This window comes from Cherax quadricarinatus, chromosome 18 (genome assembly GCF_038502225.1).
Source record: "Cherax quadricarinatus isolate ZL_2023a chromosome 18, ASM3850222v1, whole genome shotgun sequence".
In the NCBI taxonomy this organism is placed as follows: domain Eukaryota; kingdom Metazoa; phylum Arthropoda; class Malacostraca; order Decapoda; family Parastacidae; genus Cherax; species Cherax quadricarinatus.
The window spans coordinates 4991964-5010305 of NC_091309.1; the positions used below are offsets into that span (position 1 = coordinate 4991964).

General features: G+C 41.8%; 1 protein-coding gene across 4 annotated transcripts in view; it reads left to right on the forward strand.

Annotated features, from left to right (window-relative positions):
* Positions 1 to 1199: 1199 nt before the first annotated feature.
* Positions 1200 to 18342, forward strand: part of wls (Wnt ligand secretion mediator) — a 41444-nt gene continuing 24301 nt past the window's right edge. For 3 of the 4 annotated variants that reach the window (XM_053777429.2, XM_070086122.1, XM_070086121.1), the window contains exons 1-6: positions 1200 to 1429; positions 12046 to 12224; positions 12347 to 12452; positions 12552 to 12853; positions 13555 to 13732; positions 15059 to 15186. In XM_053777429.2, the coding sequence (XP_053633404.1) occupies positions 1324 to 1429; positions 12046 to 12224; positions 12347 to 12452; positions 12552 to 12853; positions 13555 to 13732; positions 15059 to 15186 (999 nt within the window). In that variant the 5' untranslated portion in view covers positions 1200 to 1323. The remainder of the gene's footprint in view (positions 1430 to 12045; positions 12225 to 12346; positions 12453 to 12551; positions 12854 to 13554; positions 13733 to 15058; positions 15187 to 18342) is intronic. The other variant, XM_070086123.1, reaches the window with a different exon arrangement.

Genomic DNA, 18342 nt, shown 5'->3' on the forward strand with positions numbered 1-18342 from the left:
TTTGATTCAAACTGCTCTTTATTATACTTGTATTTTATTATTCTAGTGTGAATTAAGAGCAAGGATGATTAATTTGAGGAAGAGTTAATATAGGTTTGCATGTTTTTGCGAAAAGTTAACTTATCCACATGTAGCTAGTATAGGACAATTTTAAGCTTCGGTATCTGATTTTATATGTAGGTAATAGTGGTCATATTTGTTATATTGTAATGTTATTCGTTAATGTTTCAATATCTAATGTAACGTTTTTTCAGTTATTTGTTCATATATTGTCATCTTTAGGGTTTTTCCTTTTGTCTATTGTCTATTGTTGGTTTTAAATAAAATATAAAAAAAAAAAAAATATTATATATATATATATATATATATATATATATATATATATATATATATATATATATATATATATATATATATAGGTAGTAGGTTGGTAGACAGCAACCGCCCAGGGAGGTACTACCATCCTGCCAAGTGAGTGTAAAACGAAAGCCTGTAATTGTTTTACATGATGGTAGGATTGCTGGTGTCCTTTTTTCTGTCTCATGAACATGCAAGATTTCAGGTACGTCTTGCTACTTCTACTTACACTTAGGTCACACTACACATACATGTACAAGCACATATATGCACACCCCTCTGGGTTTTCTTCTATTTTCTTTCTAGTTCTTATTCTTGTTTATTTCCTCTTATCTCCATGGGGAAGTGGAACAGAATTCTTCCTCCGTAAGCCATGCGTGTTGTAAGAGGCGACTAAAATGCCGGGAGCAAGGGGCTAGTAACCTCTTCTCCCGTATATATTACTAAATGTAAAAGGAGAAACTTTCGTTTTTCCTTTTGGGCCACCCCGCCTCGGTGGGATACGGCTGGTGTGTTGAAAGAAAGAAAGATATATATATATATATATATATATATATATATATATATATATATATATTCTGAGATATACACGTCTGGGAATATATACACTGAAGCTGACACCTCAGTATATACACAGCTAAAACCTACACACATCAGGAATAGTTTAAGAAATTGGTTGTCAGGCGCACGATAATATTAATAAAAGATTCACGAGAAAAAAAATGATAAATTCTTTGAGCTGTGGATTTACAAAAATAAATAAACTTGTAGAAGAGTGAAATATTTCTTGATATGATATTACGTGATGCAACTGATAACACAAAGTAGCAGTCGGTACAACTTATTTTCCCGGTTCAACGCATGTCAGTTTACGCTGGCGAGTGGCGGAGGTCGGAGTGTTAGTATTGATCTCCTCACCTCCTTGACTCGTTTCCAGGGAAAGACTGAAGTCTAAACACCACCACAATGGCGGGAGCTATCATTGAAAACCTGAGCGGACGGAAATTAGGAGTCCTGATAGTTTTCCTCATGATATGCCAAGTGGTATGCTTCCTGGTCGGCGCATTGATCGGTAAGTGTGAGCTTGGGGCCCCACCGACAAAGAGACCGCTGACAGGAACCAACATTGTGCCCCGTGGCGGCCAATTTTGGGAATGTCATGCTCTTGTAATTGGTGAGATTATGCAGAATCCAACACTCGTCTTACGACTGTCATTAAATGTGAGCGTAAGTTGTAGATGATGTGTCGAGTGAATTGAACCTTGTAAGGAGTTCCTGGTTTATCTTATGGCATCAGTGATGAAGCATGAGCGGGGATGCTGCAAGCATCTGTATTTACGTGTTAAACGCCTTAACTAACTAGTATATATAGATAACATTTACGGTACAATTTCTAGTAAGCATTTTAATTTACAGTATACATGACTGCAATTTTTTTTATGTAAATGGTGCGTGTTTCCCTTGGCAGTAACGGATGTGTTTAAATCTCTCAAATTTGGATACTAAAGAGCATTATTTTTTTGGTTGTGTCCACGTCGCTGAACTGTGGCGCTATCATTAAGCTAAAATGTCTAGCGTGTATTGGTTATGGCTGTCACAAAGCCACGGTCATGTCCGTACCACAGAGCTACAGCCATGTCTACCACAAAGCTACAGCCATGTCTACCACAAAGCTACAGCCATGTCTGTACCGCAAAGCTACACCCATGTCTGTACCACAAAGCTAAAACCATGTCTGTATCACAAAGCTACAGCCATGTCTGTGCCACAAAGCTACAGCCATGTCTGTGCCACAAAGCTAAAGCCATGTCTGTACCACAAGGCTACAGCCATGTCTGTGCCACAAAGCTACAGCCATGTCTGCATCACAAAGCTAAAGCCTTGTCTGTACCACAAAGCTACAGCCATGCCTGTACCACAAAGCTACAGCCATGTCTGTGCCACAAAGCTACAGCTATGTCTGTACCACAAAGCTAAAGCCATGTCTGTACCACAAAGCTACAGCCATGTCCTCTCAAGGAAGGTTCCTTGATGTTGGTGAGGGGCTCTTGATTTAGGGAATTAGATCTGTGCTCCAGTTCCCCGAATTAAGCCTGAATGCCTTCCACATCCCCCCCAGGCGCTGTATAATCCTCCGGGTTTAGTGCTTCCCCCTTGATTATAATAATAATACAGCCATGTCTGTACCACAAAGCTACAGCTATGTCTGTACCACAAAGCTAAAGCCATGTCTACCACAAAGCTACAGCCATGTCTACTACAAAGCTACAGTCATGTCTGTACCACAAAGCTACAGCCATGTCTGTACCACAAAGCTACAGCCATGTCTGTACCACAAAGCTACAGCCATGTCTGTACCACAAAGCTACAGCCATGTCTACCACAAAGCTACAGCCATGTCCGTATCACAAAGCCACGGCCATGCCCATATCGCAAAGTTGTGGTAATGTCCGTGACAGTCATGACCATATCCGTGTCAGCTATGACTATGTCTGTGTCACGGCCATGATTGTCCGTACCACAAAGCCATCACGAAGCCCGTGTTAAAAAGCTATGTCCATGTCACATTCCCATCCTTGTCACGACTATGTAACATTGCCATGTCCTTGTGACGATCGTGTCGCATTGCCATATCCTTGTCACATTGTCAAGACTGTCACGTTGTCATATCTTTGTCACAGTCATAACCGTGTCACAGTGCCATGTTCGATTCACAGAATCATGATTGTAATTAATGACCCTGTCCCTGTCGCAAAGCCATGTTCATGCCCGTATTTAAGAGCCAGGGCCATATCATTTTCCTAGACCACCGGTTTACTGTGCCTCCGCCATACATTTGGCACCAGTAAACAGTTCTAGACGTCCTATATCAACGGTTATTTTCAGACGAATAAATTAAAACAAATACGAAGCATTTGGTATAGTTGATTATTCACTTTGTTCACCTTGGTATTGCCGCAGTATATTTTATATGCTAATTCTTGAATGATATTGAACGGTTTCTACAACGTTCCTAATTAGCGCAAAAGGCTTTCTTAACTAGATTTCACGCTTTAATCTCTGACCTGCCAGTGGACTCAGGACTGCTTTAAATTTATCAAGGCTAAGGGAATGAATATCGTCGACGTTGAGGAATTGATCACATCAAATTACCTCTTCACATCTTCCTCCGTTTATTCTCTGTACTGGATTAATAAAGCCACTGGTTAGTGAAATGTCTCCACAGTCAAAATACCCAAATGTTGCACATAGACTTGCATAACCTCTGGCTGTCTTCAAGAGAGGACTTGACAAGATCTTCAAATCAGTTCCTGGCCAGCGGGGCTGTGGTTTGTAGATGTGTGAGAATTTCCGTGTTAATTAAAGATTTTTTTTTTCTGGAAACCCTCCCTCCTTGGTGTGTTGATGACTGGTGCAGGAAGTTTACAAGAGTTGGCACCTGAGTGGCGTCGTTACCCTGCTTCAACAACACAAGTCCTTTAAAATCACGGAACGGGTGAGGTTGCAACCCATGGCAAGCGAATCCTCAGACTCATAGACCAGAGTGGTTAACGCACTGGCCTGTGAGTTTAGAGCTCACTTGCCATGGGTTTAAACCCCACCCGTTCCGTGATTTGATTGCAATCGTGTTATTACCAATTCGTGAGTCACGTCCTCTACATGGCACAGGCGTTTTCATACGGAGGGCAGCACGAAACATAGTTCTGAGAATAGTATCTCAATCAACGTTTCCTGTTTAAATTGGAAGACGGAATAAACACGGACCGTAGAGGTGTTGAGACTGCAACTCTTACTATCGTTTCCACTTTCGTATTATCCTAATAAAGAATAAAAGTCACAATACCGTGGCTGGAACAATACACACAACTCGCACTTGGGAGAGGCAAAGTAATGACGTTTCGGTATGACTTGGATCATTGAAAAGTTACACAAGCGAGAAGGGGAGAGTATTATTATTAATGGGGGAGCGCTAAACCCGTAGGATTATACAGCGCACGTAAGGGGGATGGAAGGTATTCAAGCTCAATTCAGGGAACCGGAGCACAGATCCAATTCCCTAGATCAAGAGCCCCTCATTAGCGTCAAGGAACCTCCCTTGAGGGGAGAAGACCAGAATATATACAAGAGAGAGCCGGGGAAAATGGGAGAGGTAATGGTAGTGAAGTAAAGGTAGTAGTAGTAGTATTGAAAGTAGAAGTAGTAGTAATAGAAGTGGTAATAGTGGTGGCGGTAGCAGTAATATAAATAATAATAGTGGTGGTGGTAATAGTAAAAGAAGTAATAATAGTGGTAATAGTGCAACAGGTAGAGACAGAAATAAGGTAGCAGTAGTATAAGTTCTGTCAAGCACCTTAACTACTGGGAACGCTTGGAAGCACTTGACTTGTACTCGTTGGAACGCAGGAGGGAGAGATATATCGTAATCTACACTTGGAAAATCTTGGAAGGAATGGTCCCAAATCTGCACACAGAAATCACTCCCTACGAAAGTAAAAGACTGGGCAGGCGAAGCAAAATGCCCCCAATTAAAAGTAGGGGCGCCATTGGTACACTAAGGGAAAACACCATAAGTGTCCGGGGCCCAAGACTGTTCAACAGCCTCCCATCAAGCATTATGGGAATTGCCAATAAACCCCTGGCTGCCTTCAAGAGAGAGCTGGACAGATACCTAAAGTCAGTGCCGGATCAGCCGGGCTGTGGCTCGTACGTTGGACTGCGTGCGGCCAGCAGTAACAGCCTAGTTGATCAGGCCCTGATCCATCGGGAGGCCTAGTCATGGACCGGGCCGCGGGGGCGTTGATCCCCGGAATAACCTCCAGGTAGGGAAAAATTATGGCATGTAGTGTATTAGTCATGAAAAAGAAAACCATACCACGGGCGGGGATAGAACCCGCCATCAGTCATGAAACAACAGACCTACGAGCGGGTTCTATCCCCGCCCGAGGTATGGTTTGTTTGCAATCGTGTCATTACGATTTCGTGAGTTCGTCATGAAATGGTAGTAATGATAGTGAGAACAGAGAAGTACTGCAGGAGAGCTAGTGTCTCATGGGCAGAGGCAGAAAACCCCTGCGAGACAAAAACCCCATGGGACAGAACCCACCAAGGTAGAAGACAAGAATGACAGTGAAAATACAGGAAAGGTCAAGTCACGAGTGTTCTGAAGTTGAGAGCATTTGACAACGTAATGAGAAAGGCAGGCATCAACAGAGAGAAAACCAGGACTAGGATTCATGTTAGGGATGCCTTAACAAGACAGCATCTGTGAAGGCTAGAATAGTAGACAGTTTTGGTAGAGGACCGGTATATTATGATGGCTGTGATCTCAAACATGACAGAAGTGCACTATTAGTGTCAGCTAGGCAAACAATTCTTATGTGCTGCATAGTTAGAGCTTTAAGAAAGAGAGCGGGCAGTTTCACCATAGTATTAGACGACAAGAACATGAAAAGTAGATGCCGGAAGCATCAGTACCAGAAGTATACCTAGAGAGGGTTTCGGGGGTCAACGCCCCCGCGACCCGGCCTGTGACCAGGCCTCACGGTGGATCAGGGTCTGATCAACCAGGCTGTTACTGTATGGACTAAATTGTTACGAAGGGTGTTAATTTGCTGCTAAGGTTCAGGAAACGGGAATTATAGGAAAGGCAAAGACCAGGAGATTTCACAGAAAGGGGTTTTGGAAAGAAAGCCTGTTTAGTATATACTACTACCACCACGCTTTCAAAGAGGGAGTAGATTACAATCTTGGCTTGTCAGTTAGCAGTTTGAGAACACTAATACGAAAAGAACTTCAGCTGAACTTTATTGACTTAAGACTCAGGGAAATTGACACCAGTCAGTCCATCTATCATCATTCTATCATGCAGGAAGAGCCACATGTCTATTGTGCATCCAATAAATAAGCTGACTCTTGGATATCACTACCGCCTGGATCCGGCTGGGTTACAAGTACCTTTGGGAGGTAAATCACCACCAACCAGATGTAGACCAAACGAAATGTAAACTTTGCCAGATGGACTATTGTCACACTTGCGTCGTCATAAAATTAATGAATTCAGAGACAACTCACTTACATATGTTCAAGAAATGGCAATTTTATCCACAGTGGTATATTACAAACCATTCTGAAAAAGTACCCTGACTTTGCTCACTAAATAAAGCATTAACCACGTGTGTGCGCGCGCTTGTGTTTGTGTTCTCGTGTAAGTGTGCGCGTGCTAGTGTGTGTGCGCGCGTGCTCGTGGATGTGTACTCACCTAATTGTGGTTGCAGGGGTCGATTCATAGCTCCTGGCCCCGCCTCTTCACTAGTCGCTTCTAGGTCCTCTCTCCCTGCTCCATGAGCTTTATCAAACCTCGTCTTAAAACTATATATGGTTCCTGCCTCCACTAGGTCGCTTGCCAGACTGTTTCACTTTCTGACAACTCTGTGACTAAAGAAATGCTTCCTAACATTCCTTTGACTCATCTGAGTCTTCAATTTCCAATTGTGAACCCTTGTTTCTGTGTCCCATCTCTGGATCATCCTGTCTCTGTCCACCTTGTCAATTCCTCGCAGTATTTTATGTTGATATGTCTTCCCTGAGCCTCCTGTCCTCCAGTGTTGCCAGGCCGATTTCCCTTCACCTTTCTTCGTAGGACATTCCCCTTAGCTCTGGAACTAGTCTTGTTGCAAACCTTTGCACTTTCTCAAATTTCTTGACGTGCTTGACCAGGTGTGGGTTCCAAACTGGTGCTGCATACTCCAGTATGGGCCTGATTATGTACACCGTGTAGGTGTACAGAATCTTGAACGATTCCTTACTGAGGTATAAGAACGCTATTCTCAGGTTTGCCAGGCGCCCATATGCTATCTGGTTGATGGGCACCTCAGGAGAGGTGCTCGGTATTATACTCACCCAAAGATCCTTTCCGTTGAGTGAGGTTTGCAGTCTTTGGCCACCTAGCCTATTCTCTGTCTGAAGTCTTCTTTGCCCTTCCCCAATCTTCATGACTTTGCAGTTGGCGGGGTTGAATTCGAGAAGCCAGTTGCTGGACCACGTGTTCAGCCTGTCCAGGTCTCTTCGTAGTCCTGCCTGATCCTCATTTGATTTAATTCTCCTCATTAACTTCACATCATCTACGAACAGGGACACTTCTGAGTCTATCCCTTTCATCATGTCATTCACATATACCAAAAATAGCACTGGTCCTAGGACTGACCCCTGTGGGACCCCGCTCGTCACAGGCGCCCACTGCGATACCTCATCACGTACCATGACTCGTTGTTGCCTCCCTGTCAGGTATTCTCTGATCCATTGCAGTGCCCTTCCTGTTATATGCGCCTGATCCTCCAGCTTCTGCACTAATTTGTTGTGAGGAACTGTCGAAGGCCTTCCTGCAGTCCAGGAAAATGCAATCAACTCACCCCTCTCTCTCGTGTCTTGCTTCTGTTACTTTGTCATAAAACTCCAGAAGGTTTGTGACACAGGATTTGCCTTCCATGAATCCGTGCTGGTTGTCGTTTGTAATCTTGTTCCGTTCCAGGTGCTCCACCACTCTCCTCCTGATAATCTTCTCCATGACTTTGCATACTATACACGTCAGTGACACTGGTCTGTAGTTTAGGGCTTCGTTTCTGTCTCCTTTCTTAAAAATGGGGACTACATTTGCCGTCTTCCATGCCTCCTGTAGTTGCCCAGTTTAAAGGGGTGTTGACTGTGATTAGTGGTACACACAGCATCTCTGCTCCTTCTCTAAGGACCCATTGGGAGATGTCTGGTCCAATCGCCTTTGAGGTATCAAGGTCACTTAGCAGCTTCTGCACCTCCTTCTCAGTTATGTGTATCTCATCCAACACTTGTTGGTATATTCCCTGTTGGTGTTCCCCTCTATGCTGTCTTCCCAGAGCCCTTCCTATCTCTACTGTAAATACTTCGTTGAATCTCGTGTTGAGCTCCTCACATACCTCTTGATCGTTTCTTGTGAGTTCCCCACCTTCTTTCCTCAGCCTGATCGCCTGGTCTTTGACTGTTGTCTTCCTCCTAATATGGCTATACAGCAGTTTCGGGTCAGACTTGACTTTCGATGCTATATTGTTTTCGTACTGTCGCTGGGCCTCCCTCCTAATCTGTGCATACTCGTGTCTGGCTCTTCGACTAATCTCCTTATTTTCCTGGGTTCTTTGCCTTCTGTACTTTTTTCATTCTCTAGTGCACTTAGTTTTTTGCCTCCCTACACCTTCGGGTAAACCATGGGCTCGTTCTGGTCTTCCCATTATTTCTGTTGCCCTTGGGAACAAACCTTTCCTCTGCCTCCTTGCATTTTGTTGTTACGTATTCCGTCATTTCGTTTACTGACTTTCCTACCAATTCTCCGACCCACTGAACCTCCTGCAGGAAGTTCCTCATACCTGTGTAGTCCCCCCTTTTATTGTTTGGCTTTTCCCACATAACTCCTGTTACCCTACACTTGTAGCTTTACCATGTATTCAAAGCACAGAACCACATAATCACTAGCTCCAAGGGGTCTCTCATATGTGATGTCCTCAATGTCTGAACTGCTCAGGGTGAACACGAGGTCCAGTCTTGCTTGTTCATCCTCCCTTCTCCCTCTGGTAGTGTCCTTAACATGTTGATGCATGAGGTTTTCCAGTACCACATCCATCATCTTGGCTCTCCATGTTTCGGAACCCCCATGTGGCTCCAGGTTTCCCCAGTCGATCTCCCTGTGGTTGAAATCTCCCATAACCAGTAACTTTGCTCTGCTTGAGTGAGCTCTTCTTGCCACCTTAGCCAGTGTGTCCACCATTGCTCGGTTGCTCTCTCCATATTCCTCTCTTGGCCTCCTGCAGTTCTGTGGTGGTTTATACATCACTGCATTGACTACCTTATGTTCCCCAGACTGAAGTGTACCTACTATGTAATCCCTTTCTCCAGTCTCGTCCATGCCTTGTGTGTGTGTGTGTGCTCGCTCGTGTGTGTGCTCGCTCGTGTGTGTGCTCGCTCGTGTGTGTGCTCGCTCGTGTGTGTGCTCGCTCGTATGTGTGCTCGCTCGTATGTGTGCTCGCTCGTGTGTGTGTGTGTGTGTGTGTGTGTGTGTGTGTGTGTGTGTGTGTGTGTGTGTGTGTGTGTGTGTGCGCGTGTGTGTGTGCCCGTGTGTGCTCGTGTACTCAGTTGTGGTTGCAGAGGTCTAGTCACAGCTCCTGGCCCCGCCTCTTCACTGGCCGCTACTCAGTCACTTCCCACTCCATGAGCTTTATCATACCTCTTCTTAAAGCTATGTATGGATCCTGCCTCCATTACATCACTTCCCAGACTATTCCACTTCCTGATAACTCTGTGACTGAAGAAATACATCTTAACATCCCTGTAGTTCATTTGAGTCTTCAACTTCCAACTGTGACCCCTTGTTGCTGTGTCCCATCTCTGGAACATCTTGTCTCTGTCCACCTTGTCGATTTCTCTCAGTATTTTATATGTTGTTATCATATCCCCCTCCTATCTCTCCTGTCTTCCAGTGTTGTCAGGTCGATTTCCCTTAACCTCTTCTTGTAGAACATACCCCTTAGCTCCGTGACTAGTCTTGTTGCAAACCTATGCACTTTCTCTAGTTTCCTTACATGCTTGGCTAGGTAAGGGTTCCAAACTGGCGCTGCATACTCCAATATGGGCCTAATGTACACAGTGTACAGGGTCCTGAATGACTCCTTATTAAGATATGAGAATGCTGGTCTTAAGTTTGCCAGGTGCCCGTATGCTGCAGCAGTTATTTGGTTAATGTGCACCTCAGGAGATGTGCCCAGTGTTATACTCACCCCAAGATTCTTTTCCTTGAGTGAGGTTTGTAGGCTCTGGCCCCTTAGACTGTACTCTGTCTGTAGTCTTCTTTGCCCTTCCCCAGTCTTCATGACTTTGCACTTGGTGGGGTTGAACTCCAGGAGTTAGTTACTGGACCAGACCTGTAGCCTGTCCAGATCCCTCTGTAGTTCTGCCTGGTCCTCGTCTGATTGAATTCTTCACATCATCTGCAAACAGGGACACTTCAGAGTATATTCCTTCTGTCATGTCGTTCACAAATACCAGAAATAGCACCGGTCTTAGGACTGTTCCCTGTGGCACCCTGCTCGTTACAGGCGCCCACTCTGACACCTCACCACGTTCCATGACTCGCTGTTGTCTTCCTGACAGGTATTCCCTGAGCCACTGTAGTGCCTTCTCTGTTATCTCTGCCTGGTCCTCCAGCTTTTGCACTGATCTCTTGTGTGGAACTGTGTCAAACGCCCTCTTACAGTCCAAGAAAATGCAATCAACCCACCCCTCTCTCTCTCTCTTGTCTTACTGCCGTCACCCTGTCATAGAACTCCAGTAGGTCTGTGACGCAGGATTTCCCATCCCTGAAACCGTGCTGGCTGTCGTTGATAAGTTCATTCCTTTCTAGGTGCTCCACCACTCTGCTTGCGTGTGTGTGTGTGTGTGTGTGTGTGTGTGTGTGTGTGTGTGTGTGTGTGTGTACTCACCTAATTGTGGTTGCAGGGGTCGAGACTCAGCTCTTGGCCCTGCCTCTTCACTGATCGCTACTAGGTCCTCTCCCTCTCTGCTTCCTGAGCTTTGTCATACCTCTTCTTAAAACTATGTATGATTCCTGCCTCCACTACTTCACTTGCTAGGCTATTCCACTTCCTGACGACTCTATGACTGAAGAAATACTTCCTAACGTCCCTGTGACTCGTCTGAGTCATCAGGTTCCAGTTGTGGCCCCTTGTGTCTGTGTCCCCTCTCTGGAACATCCTGTCTCTGTCCACCTTGTCTATTCCCCGCAGTATCTTGTATGTCGTTATCATGTCTCCCCTGACCCTTCTGTCCTGTGTGTGTGTGTGTGTGTGTGTGTGTGTGTGTGTGTGTATGTGTGACCCAATTAATATTTACACTAATACCTCATTAGAGTTGTGACTGAGTGTGGACGTGTGATTGGAAATAAGTCACTCTGTCTGACTTTTTTGGGTTATCCTAGGTTCTCTACACATATGCTGCTATGTATGATAATTCTATGTAACTGTATTTGTGTATACCTGAATAAACTTACTTACTTACTTTGTAATTTGTTCATAATTGTGACCATGTATAGACGTGTAGATGATTCATTAACTTTGTAACTTGGTCATAATTGCAACTGGATATGTCATGTAAAAGCTCATTACCTTTGTAACTTGTTCAGCTATCAAAACTTTGGGGTCCAGTCCCTGGACCCATTATATACCTCTGTAATCTTTTGACTACTGCCCACAGGATGGGTATGGGGTGCATAATAAAGATGTTAAACTAACTACTACTACCCACCACCACTACTACTATTTCTACTGCTGCTACTACCCACAACCACCACTGCTGCTACTTCATCATCATTATTATTATTCCACTTACCACCTTGAGATGCTATCTAGTAGTTTGTTTCACTCATCTACAACTCTGTTGCTAAACCAATACTTCTCTATATTCTCTAAATCTAAATTTGTCCAACTTGAATCCACTATTGCAAACCAAAACTACTACTGCAGTTAAAAGTGTTATAATAGCTCCTCAAAACTACTTATTTGTCTCCAGAATTATATTCACTTGAATTCAACTGAAGAAGCCTGTTGTGCAGGCAAAATGTTTCTACAGGTGTTGCACATGTCATATTCATCATGTCATTTTGTGTTTTCACAGCCCCTGCACCATCATCAGTTATGTCAATCTTGGGAACCAAGTGCATTGACAAGAACTATAGGAAGGACAAGTGGTATTGGACCCGTGGCAAAGGAAAGTGCCAAAGCATTATTGATCTCCAGGACCCAGTTATTGAGGATCTCCACATCAATGCCAACAACATGATCTTCACATTTCAGGTATGTGTAAAATGAGTCTTGTTAAAGTACAGTAATTTTTTTTTTTTTGTTAAGCTCAAAATGTTAAATTTTATACATGTGTTCATTCAGTTTTATTAACTAATATTTCATAAAACTCTTAGGCACCATCTCCCAAAAGCAAGTATATTCTGGATTATTCACGTTGGCAGCAGAACTTGATAGCCATGATGCACGTGGACATCTATTATGATGAGGAGGCTCAGTTTGGTGAGTATTGTTTTTCTTCTAGATCATATGCTCAGTTTAACAATTTTGTTTTAATTATTTTGTGCAAAAAGTTACGTTAACTGAATTTCACTCTCACAGATCCCCAAGCCATAATGACGCTTGAGGCACGCTTGGGCTATCGTAATTTGGAAGACCCAGAAGATAAGTGGACAGAGTATGCATCATCTACAGAAGAGAGACGCCTTGACTGTACAATAGATCCATTGCACAAAAAGGCAGAATACATGTATAACTGTTCTTCTGTGCCACTTTTTGAACTTGGGTCTTTGCACCATGATTTCTATCTTCTAAATGTTCGATTACCTATAAACACAGCAGAGGAACCACAAGAGAGCAATATCAATGAAGATCTTGGACTGTTAGTGGATATGTGGGTGGCAGTGAGTTACCTGTTATCTTTTTTATGTGTATATTTACTGAAAAAAATAGGTGCCTATTAAAATTATATGAAAAAGGTGAATAAATGAATTGTTTGCCAATGTCAGGTAATTAATCTATATATAAAACATTTCTTTTACACCCTGTTCATCACATTACATCTTGTACAGTTGGTCCCTCAGAGTATAATCTTAATGTATACATATCCCTTAGTACAGCATGTCCATACAAATTAAATATATTTTAAAAAACATCAGCATAAGGTAGACCATCATTTATATTTCCTTTAGTTTTTCATTTTTGCTATATATTTGTATACAGTAATAGTGGCTTACACCATTTTGCAGACTAATTTATATGAACAAAGAAGTCTATACCTTCATTGGTTCATTTAGCTAAAGTAAATCCTTTAAAGCAGTTTCCCAAGTTACCTCTGCATTTCTTAAGAGTCTCTTTAAGATTGTTTTACTCATGATTTATAATGAGATTGGGTAACTTTAGTATTATAAATCCTTCAGCATTTAAATCCTAGATTATGGCTCACTGGAACTTTTGAAAGTTTTAAGCACAACATCTTGCTCCCTTAAATATTAAGTTTGGTATTCTGTTTTATGATTTTTTTTTTATTTTAAAAACCATGAACCTCTTCTAACCATTTATTTGCTGGAATTTTAACAGTTAACTTTTTTCTCTCTCTTCACAGTTCATCCATCAGAATGGAGGATTCACGAAAGTGTGGGTCTCACTTAAAACAATATTCTTCCCAACCATTGTGGCCATCATGATCTGGTTTTGGCGTCGCATCTCTCTACTCTCTCGTCCGCCAGCACTTCTGGAGTACATGCTGATGATGCTGGGGGCTGCACTCACCTTACTTAATTGTGAATACCATTTTTTTTTTTTTACACCTGTAGGATTTTGCATTAGTCCGAAAGGGTTCCTGCAAAAAAAGTGTGCCTAAATTTATGCATTATAGAATAATAACATGATATTTCAACAAGATCACCAGATTCCATCTAGATAAATATTTTTCCAGTTACAAGAAAGTCTTGTGTAGTAAAATTAGTGCAACTGTACTACAGGACATCATTTTAATTTTGAACTGTGGGTAACCTAGGACAATAAAGATAGTTGATATAATTAGTACACTATAGTTTTAGGGGTTCAGATGATAAGCAAATTAGGGAAACAAGTAAGAACTTAATCACCCTGGTAGTATATTCGGGCCTTTCTTAAGTAACATTGATGGTTATTATATAAAGTATGTTTTCTTATGGCCTTAGAAAAAGGAAAGCACTTCTAAGACTGCCTATACTCAAAGGGGTGAAGATGTTGCAGTCCAGTCAGAGGGTAATTCAATTGTGATGTCTGTTTACTTCTGGCAAGACAGAATTTAAATGAATGATAATGAATGCATTTTCTTCTTTTAGGTGACCCAAAGAAAATATATTTGCTATCATTCATTCATTCACTGTCTTTGCAGAAGGGTGTTGACATCACAACTTGGATTACCCTCCAACTGCAACATCGCCCATCCCTCTTTCAGAGTGCAGGCACTGCCCATCCCACGTTCTGGACTCAAATAACCAGTTTTCCCTGAATCCCTTCGTAAACATTGACTTGCTCATGCTCCAACAGCACTTTCATTAAACCCCAAATAAAACTTAGCCTCTTTTACCCTCTCCCTCCAACAGTTCAGGTGGCAACCCCTACCCCTCCTACATTCCATTCCCCTCCATATTTATATGCTCTGTTCATCCTATCTCTCTCCACCTTTTCTACATGTTAACCCACCACAACAACCCCTTCTCAGCCTTTTGAATTATACTCTTGGTGATTGCACATTGCTTTGACATGGGCCGGTGCTGACACAATTCTGCCTTACGTCAAAGAGAATTTTCCCCTCCTATCTGTTGCTAGTTTTGCAACATTACATAGCTCTTGACAATGCACAAGAATGTGAATGATCTTGAGCTAAAAATTTCTATCCCCATGTGGCTTTATTACACACACACACACACACACACACACACACACACACACACACACACACACACACACACACACACACACACACGCACACGCACACGCACACGCACTCACGCATGCATGCATGCATGCATGCATGCGCATTCATACATATGTATGTAATGTAATGTACAGTATATTTTTCATTTTTCATATACAGTATTATTTTTTTCTTTTAGGTCCCCTGGAATACCTGACATTAGTATTTGATTGTCCATGGATGACCGTTGTGAGTGATATTCGGCAAGGTATCTTCTATGCTTCGCTTCTCTCCTTCTGGTTGATCTTTACTGGAGAACATCTACTGGTTTGTACATTATTTTATTTATAGAGGATAAAATGCCACTAAGAATTAGCAATAAAAGTGAATTAATTTCACCACATTTAAATGGACAATTGTTGCATGATTAATGGTTTGTGTTATTGGCTATAGTTTTCATTTTAATGGTTGGAAGTTAGGTGGTACATTGTTTTATCTGTATGTCTTAATATGACATACTAGGCAACATTAACCTAGATATTTAGCTAATCATTACTGAACATTTTACTCAATAAAGAAAAAAATACTGTGTGGTATTTAGTGTTTGAAATATAACTCTTATTAACATTTTGTTCAGAATTAAATTAGACTTACCTGAGTTAAGAAAGGTTGAGACATGTTAAGTTACATTATTAAGTAACGTTAAATTTTATTGGCTGTGTATATGATGGCTTTGGGGAAAATATAATAATTATATGGTTATCAGAGAGTAGTGGTGAGCAGTCAGGTGAGCAGCTATCATATATATGGGTGGAGAGATGCTGGAAAAGCATTTTTTTTTTTTCCCCAACAAGTCGGCCGTCTCCCACTGAGGCAGGGTGACCCAAAAAAGAAAGAAAATCCCCAAAAAGAAAATACTTTCATAATCATTCAACACTTTCACCACACTCACACATTATCACTGTTTTTGCAGAGGTGCTCAGAATACAACAGTTTAGAAGCATATACGTATAAAGATACACAACATATCCCTCCAAACTGCCAATATCCCAAACCCCTCCTTTAAAGTGCAGGCATTGTACTTCCCATTTCCAGGACTCATGTCCGACTATATGAAAATAACCGGAAAAGCATGTTGTAGCATATTCATCATTAGGCTAGAGTTGAAATAAGCAGCTGCTGTGTGGTATACACACCTAAAAAAAATATGTTCATCGGAGAGAAAAAGTCCAACGAATTTACAAAATGGATCCCAGAGCTGCTAAAAAAAAAAAGTTATAATGAAAGACCAAAGACACTACAAGATGCCTATGCTGACTGGTAGGAAGAAGAGATATGATAACAGTATATAAAATTATAAAAGCAAATGAAAAAATAGATAAACTTTTTTAGTAACCTCCACAGGGTTAAGAGGCCACAGATATAATTTAGAAAAAAAATGGAGCTGAAAGGATACGGGGAAATCTTTCTTTTACAAATAGTAGTAAAATGAAATAAATTGATAGAGGAAGTAGTGTGTACTACAACCATTGGAAATTTAATCCTTAAACTGTCCAAACGTAGATCTACGTTCGTTCGTGTAGCGCTCCGAACGTAGATCTACTTTTTTTTTAAATTCTTATGGAGAAAATCAAGGTTGGAGTGCTACGCAGGCAAACACAGATCTACGTTTGGACAGTTTAAGGGTTAATTTTTTTTTTTTTTAACAAGTCAGCCGTCTCCCACCGAAGCAGGGTAACCCAAAAAGAAAGAAAATCCCCAAAATGAAAATACTTTCATCATTCATCGCCTTCACCTCACTCACACATAATCACTGTTTTTGCAGAGGTGCTCAGAAGACAACAGTTTAGAAGCATATACGTATAAAGATACACAACATATCCCTCCAAACTGCCAATATCCCAAACCCCTCCTTTAAAGTGCAGGCATTGTACTTCCCATTTCCAGGACTCAAGTCTGGCTATATAAAAATAACCGGTTTCCCTGAATCCCTTCACTAAATATTACCCTGCTCACACTCCAACAGCTCGTTGGGTCCCAAATACTATTCGTCTTCATTCACTCCTATCTAAGACGCTCACGCACGCTTGCTGGAAGTCCAAGCCCCTCGCCCACAAAACCTCCTTTACCCTTTTAACTGTGTCCAGTGTACTAGTGTGCAAATTATGACTGTCTGATGCACTAGTATGCCCAATTTTTCATGGCTTCAAGTACACCACCTGTCAACATATTTGACTACAGCACAACTGACTGGGTCTCCTATAGTCTCTTTATGCTTCTGAAAAAAACTAAGACGAGATGGGTCTACATAATGCATCATGGGTGACACTGCATAATTAACATTAGTAAACAATGAAATCAGAACCTGTTGTTCCACCACCAGCTTCCCTACCAGCAAACAGAGTATGGAACTGACAGGAATATGCCTTATGCATTCCAAAAGTGCTGCACAACTGTGTAAACATAAATATACGTTCGGAGCGCTACGCATGTCAACGTAGATCTATGTTTGGACAGTTTAAGGGTTAAATGAGACTCGGTAAAATTGGTCTGTAACATAAGCTTATGTCAAAAATGAACAGAAAATACCCCCTTGCAATATTGGTTAAACCATAGCCTTTATATAAATGACATTACCAGAAGTAATATTTAAGAAGTTATTAACTCATTGGCCATCTCCCACCCAGGCAGGATGACCCAATAAAGAAAAAACATTCACCATCATTCATTCAGTTGCCATCTTTCCAGAAGTGTGCTACCATCACAGTCAGTTTACCCTCTGACTGTAATATCCCCACCCCTCTTTCATAGGGCAGGCACTACTCTTTCCACGACTAGCAGGTTTCCCGGAATCCCTGTATAAAACAGCACATCCATTAAAAACCACTGTCTCCATTCACTCCTGTCTAACATTCAGTTATAAAGTTTAGTTACATTCATAATACAGTAGAGATAGCCAGTATTGCATGTCCCCCAATATTGTGTGCTAATAATGCAATGTACATTTAAAAAATATGTATTAAGTAAATTTATTAATCTTTCCTAACCAGCATCATTGCATATTTTACTTTTTCTTTCATGCTGATTGGTGATGAATCATGCAGATTGCGGTAAGTTATGATTGCTTTTGATGTTTGTTATTTTGCCTGTTAATTTTGGTGTATAGCACATTGCTGAATATAATTATTTCCAGTACCCCAAGTATTCATGCTCTCAGAAGTTGTTATTTTGCAAGTGATAGCCTTTTCCGTTTACTTACATGTTTACGTATTCGTATAATTGAAGTATGGCATAGCCAACATGCAGCAAAGGGTGGCATGTATTAGTATGAGGTTTCATTACCTGACTACACTTATCAGCATACTACGTATTCACCTATCTGTGGTTGCAGGAGTCGAGTTACAGCTCCTGACACCATGTGTGTGCATGTTATGTTTGATTGTTTGGGGAAGGGGGGGGGGGAGTGGAATGCTTGTCTCTAGT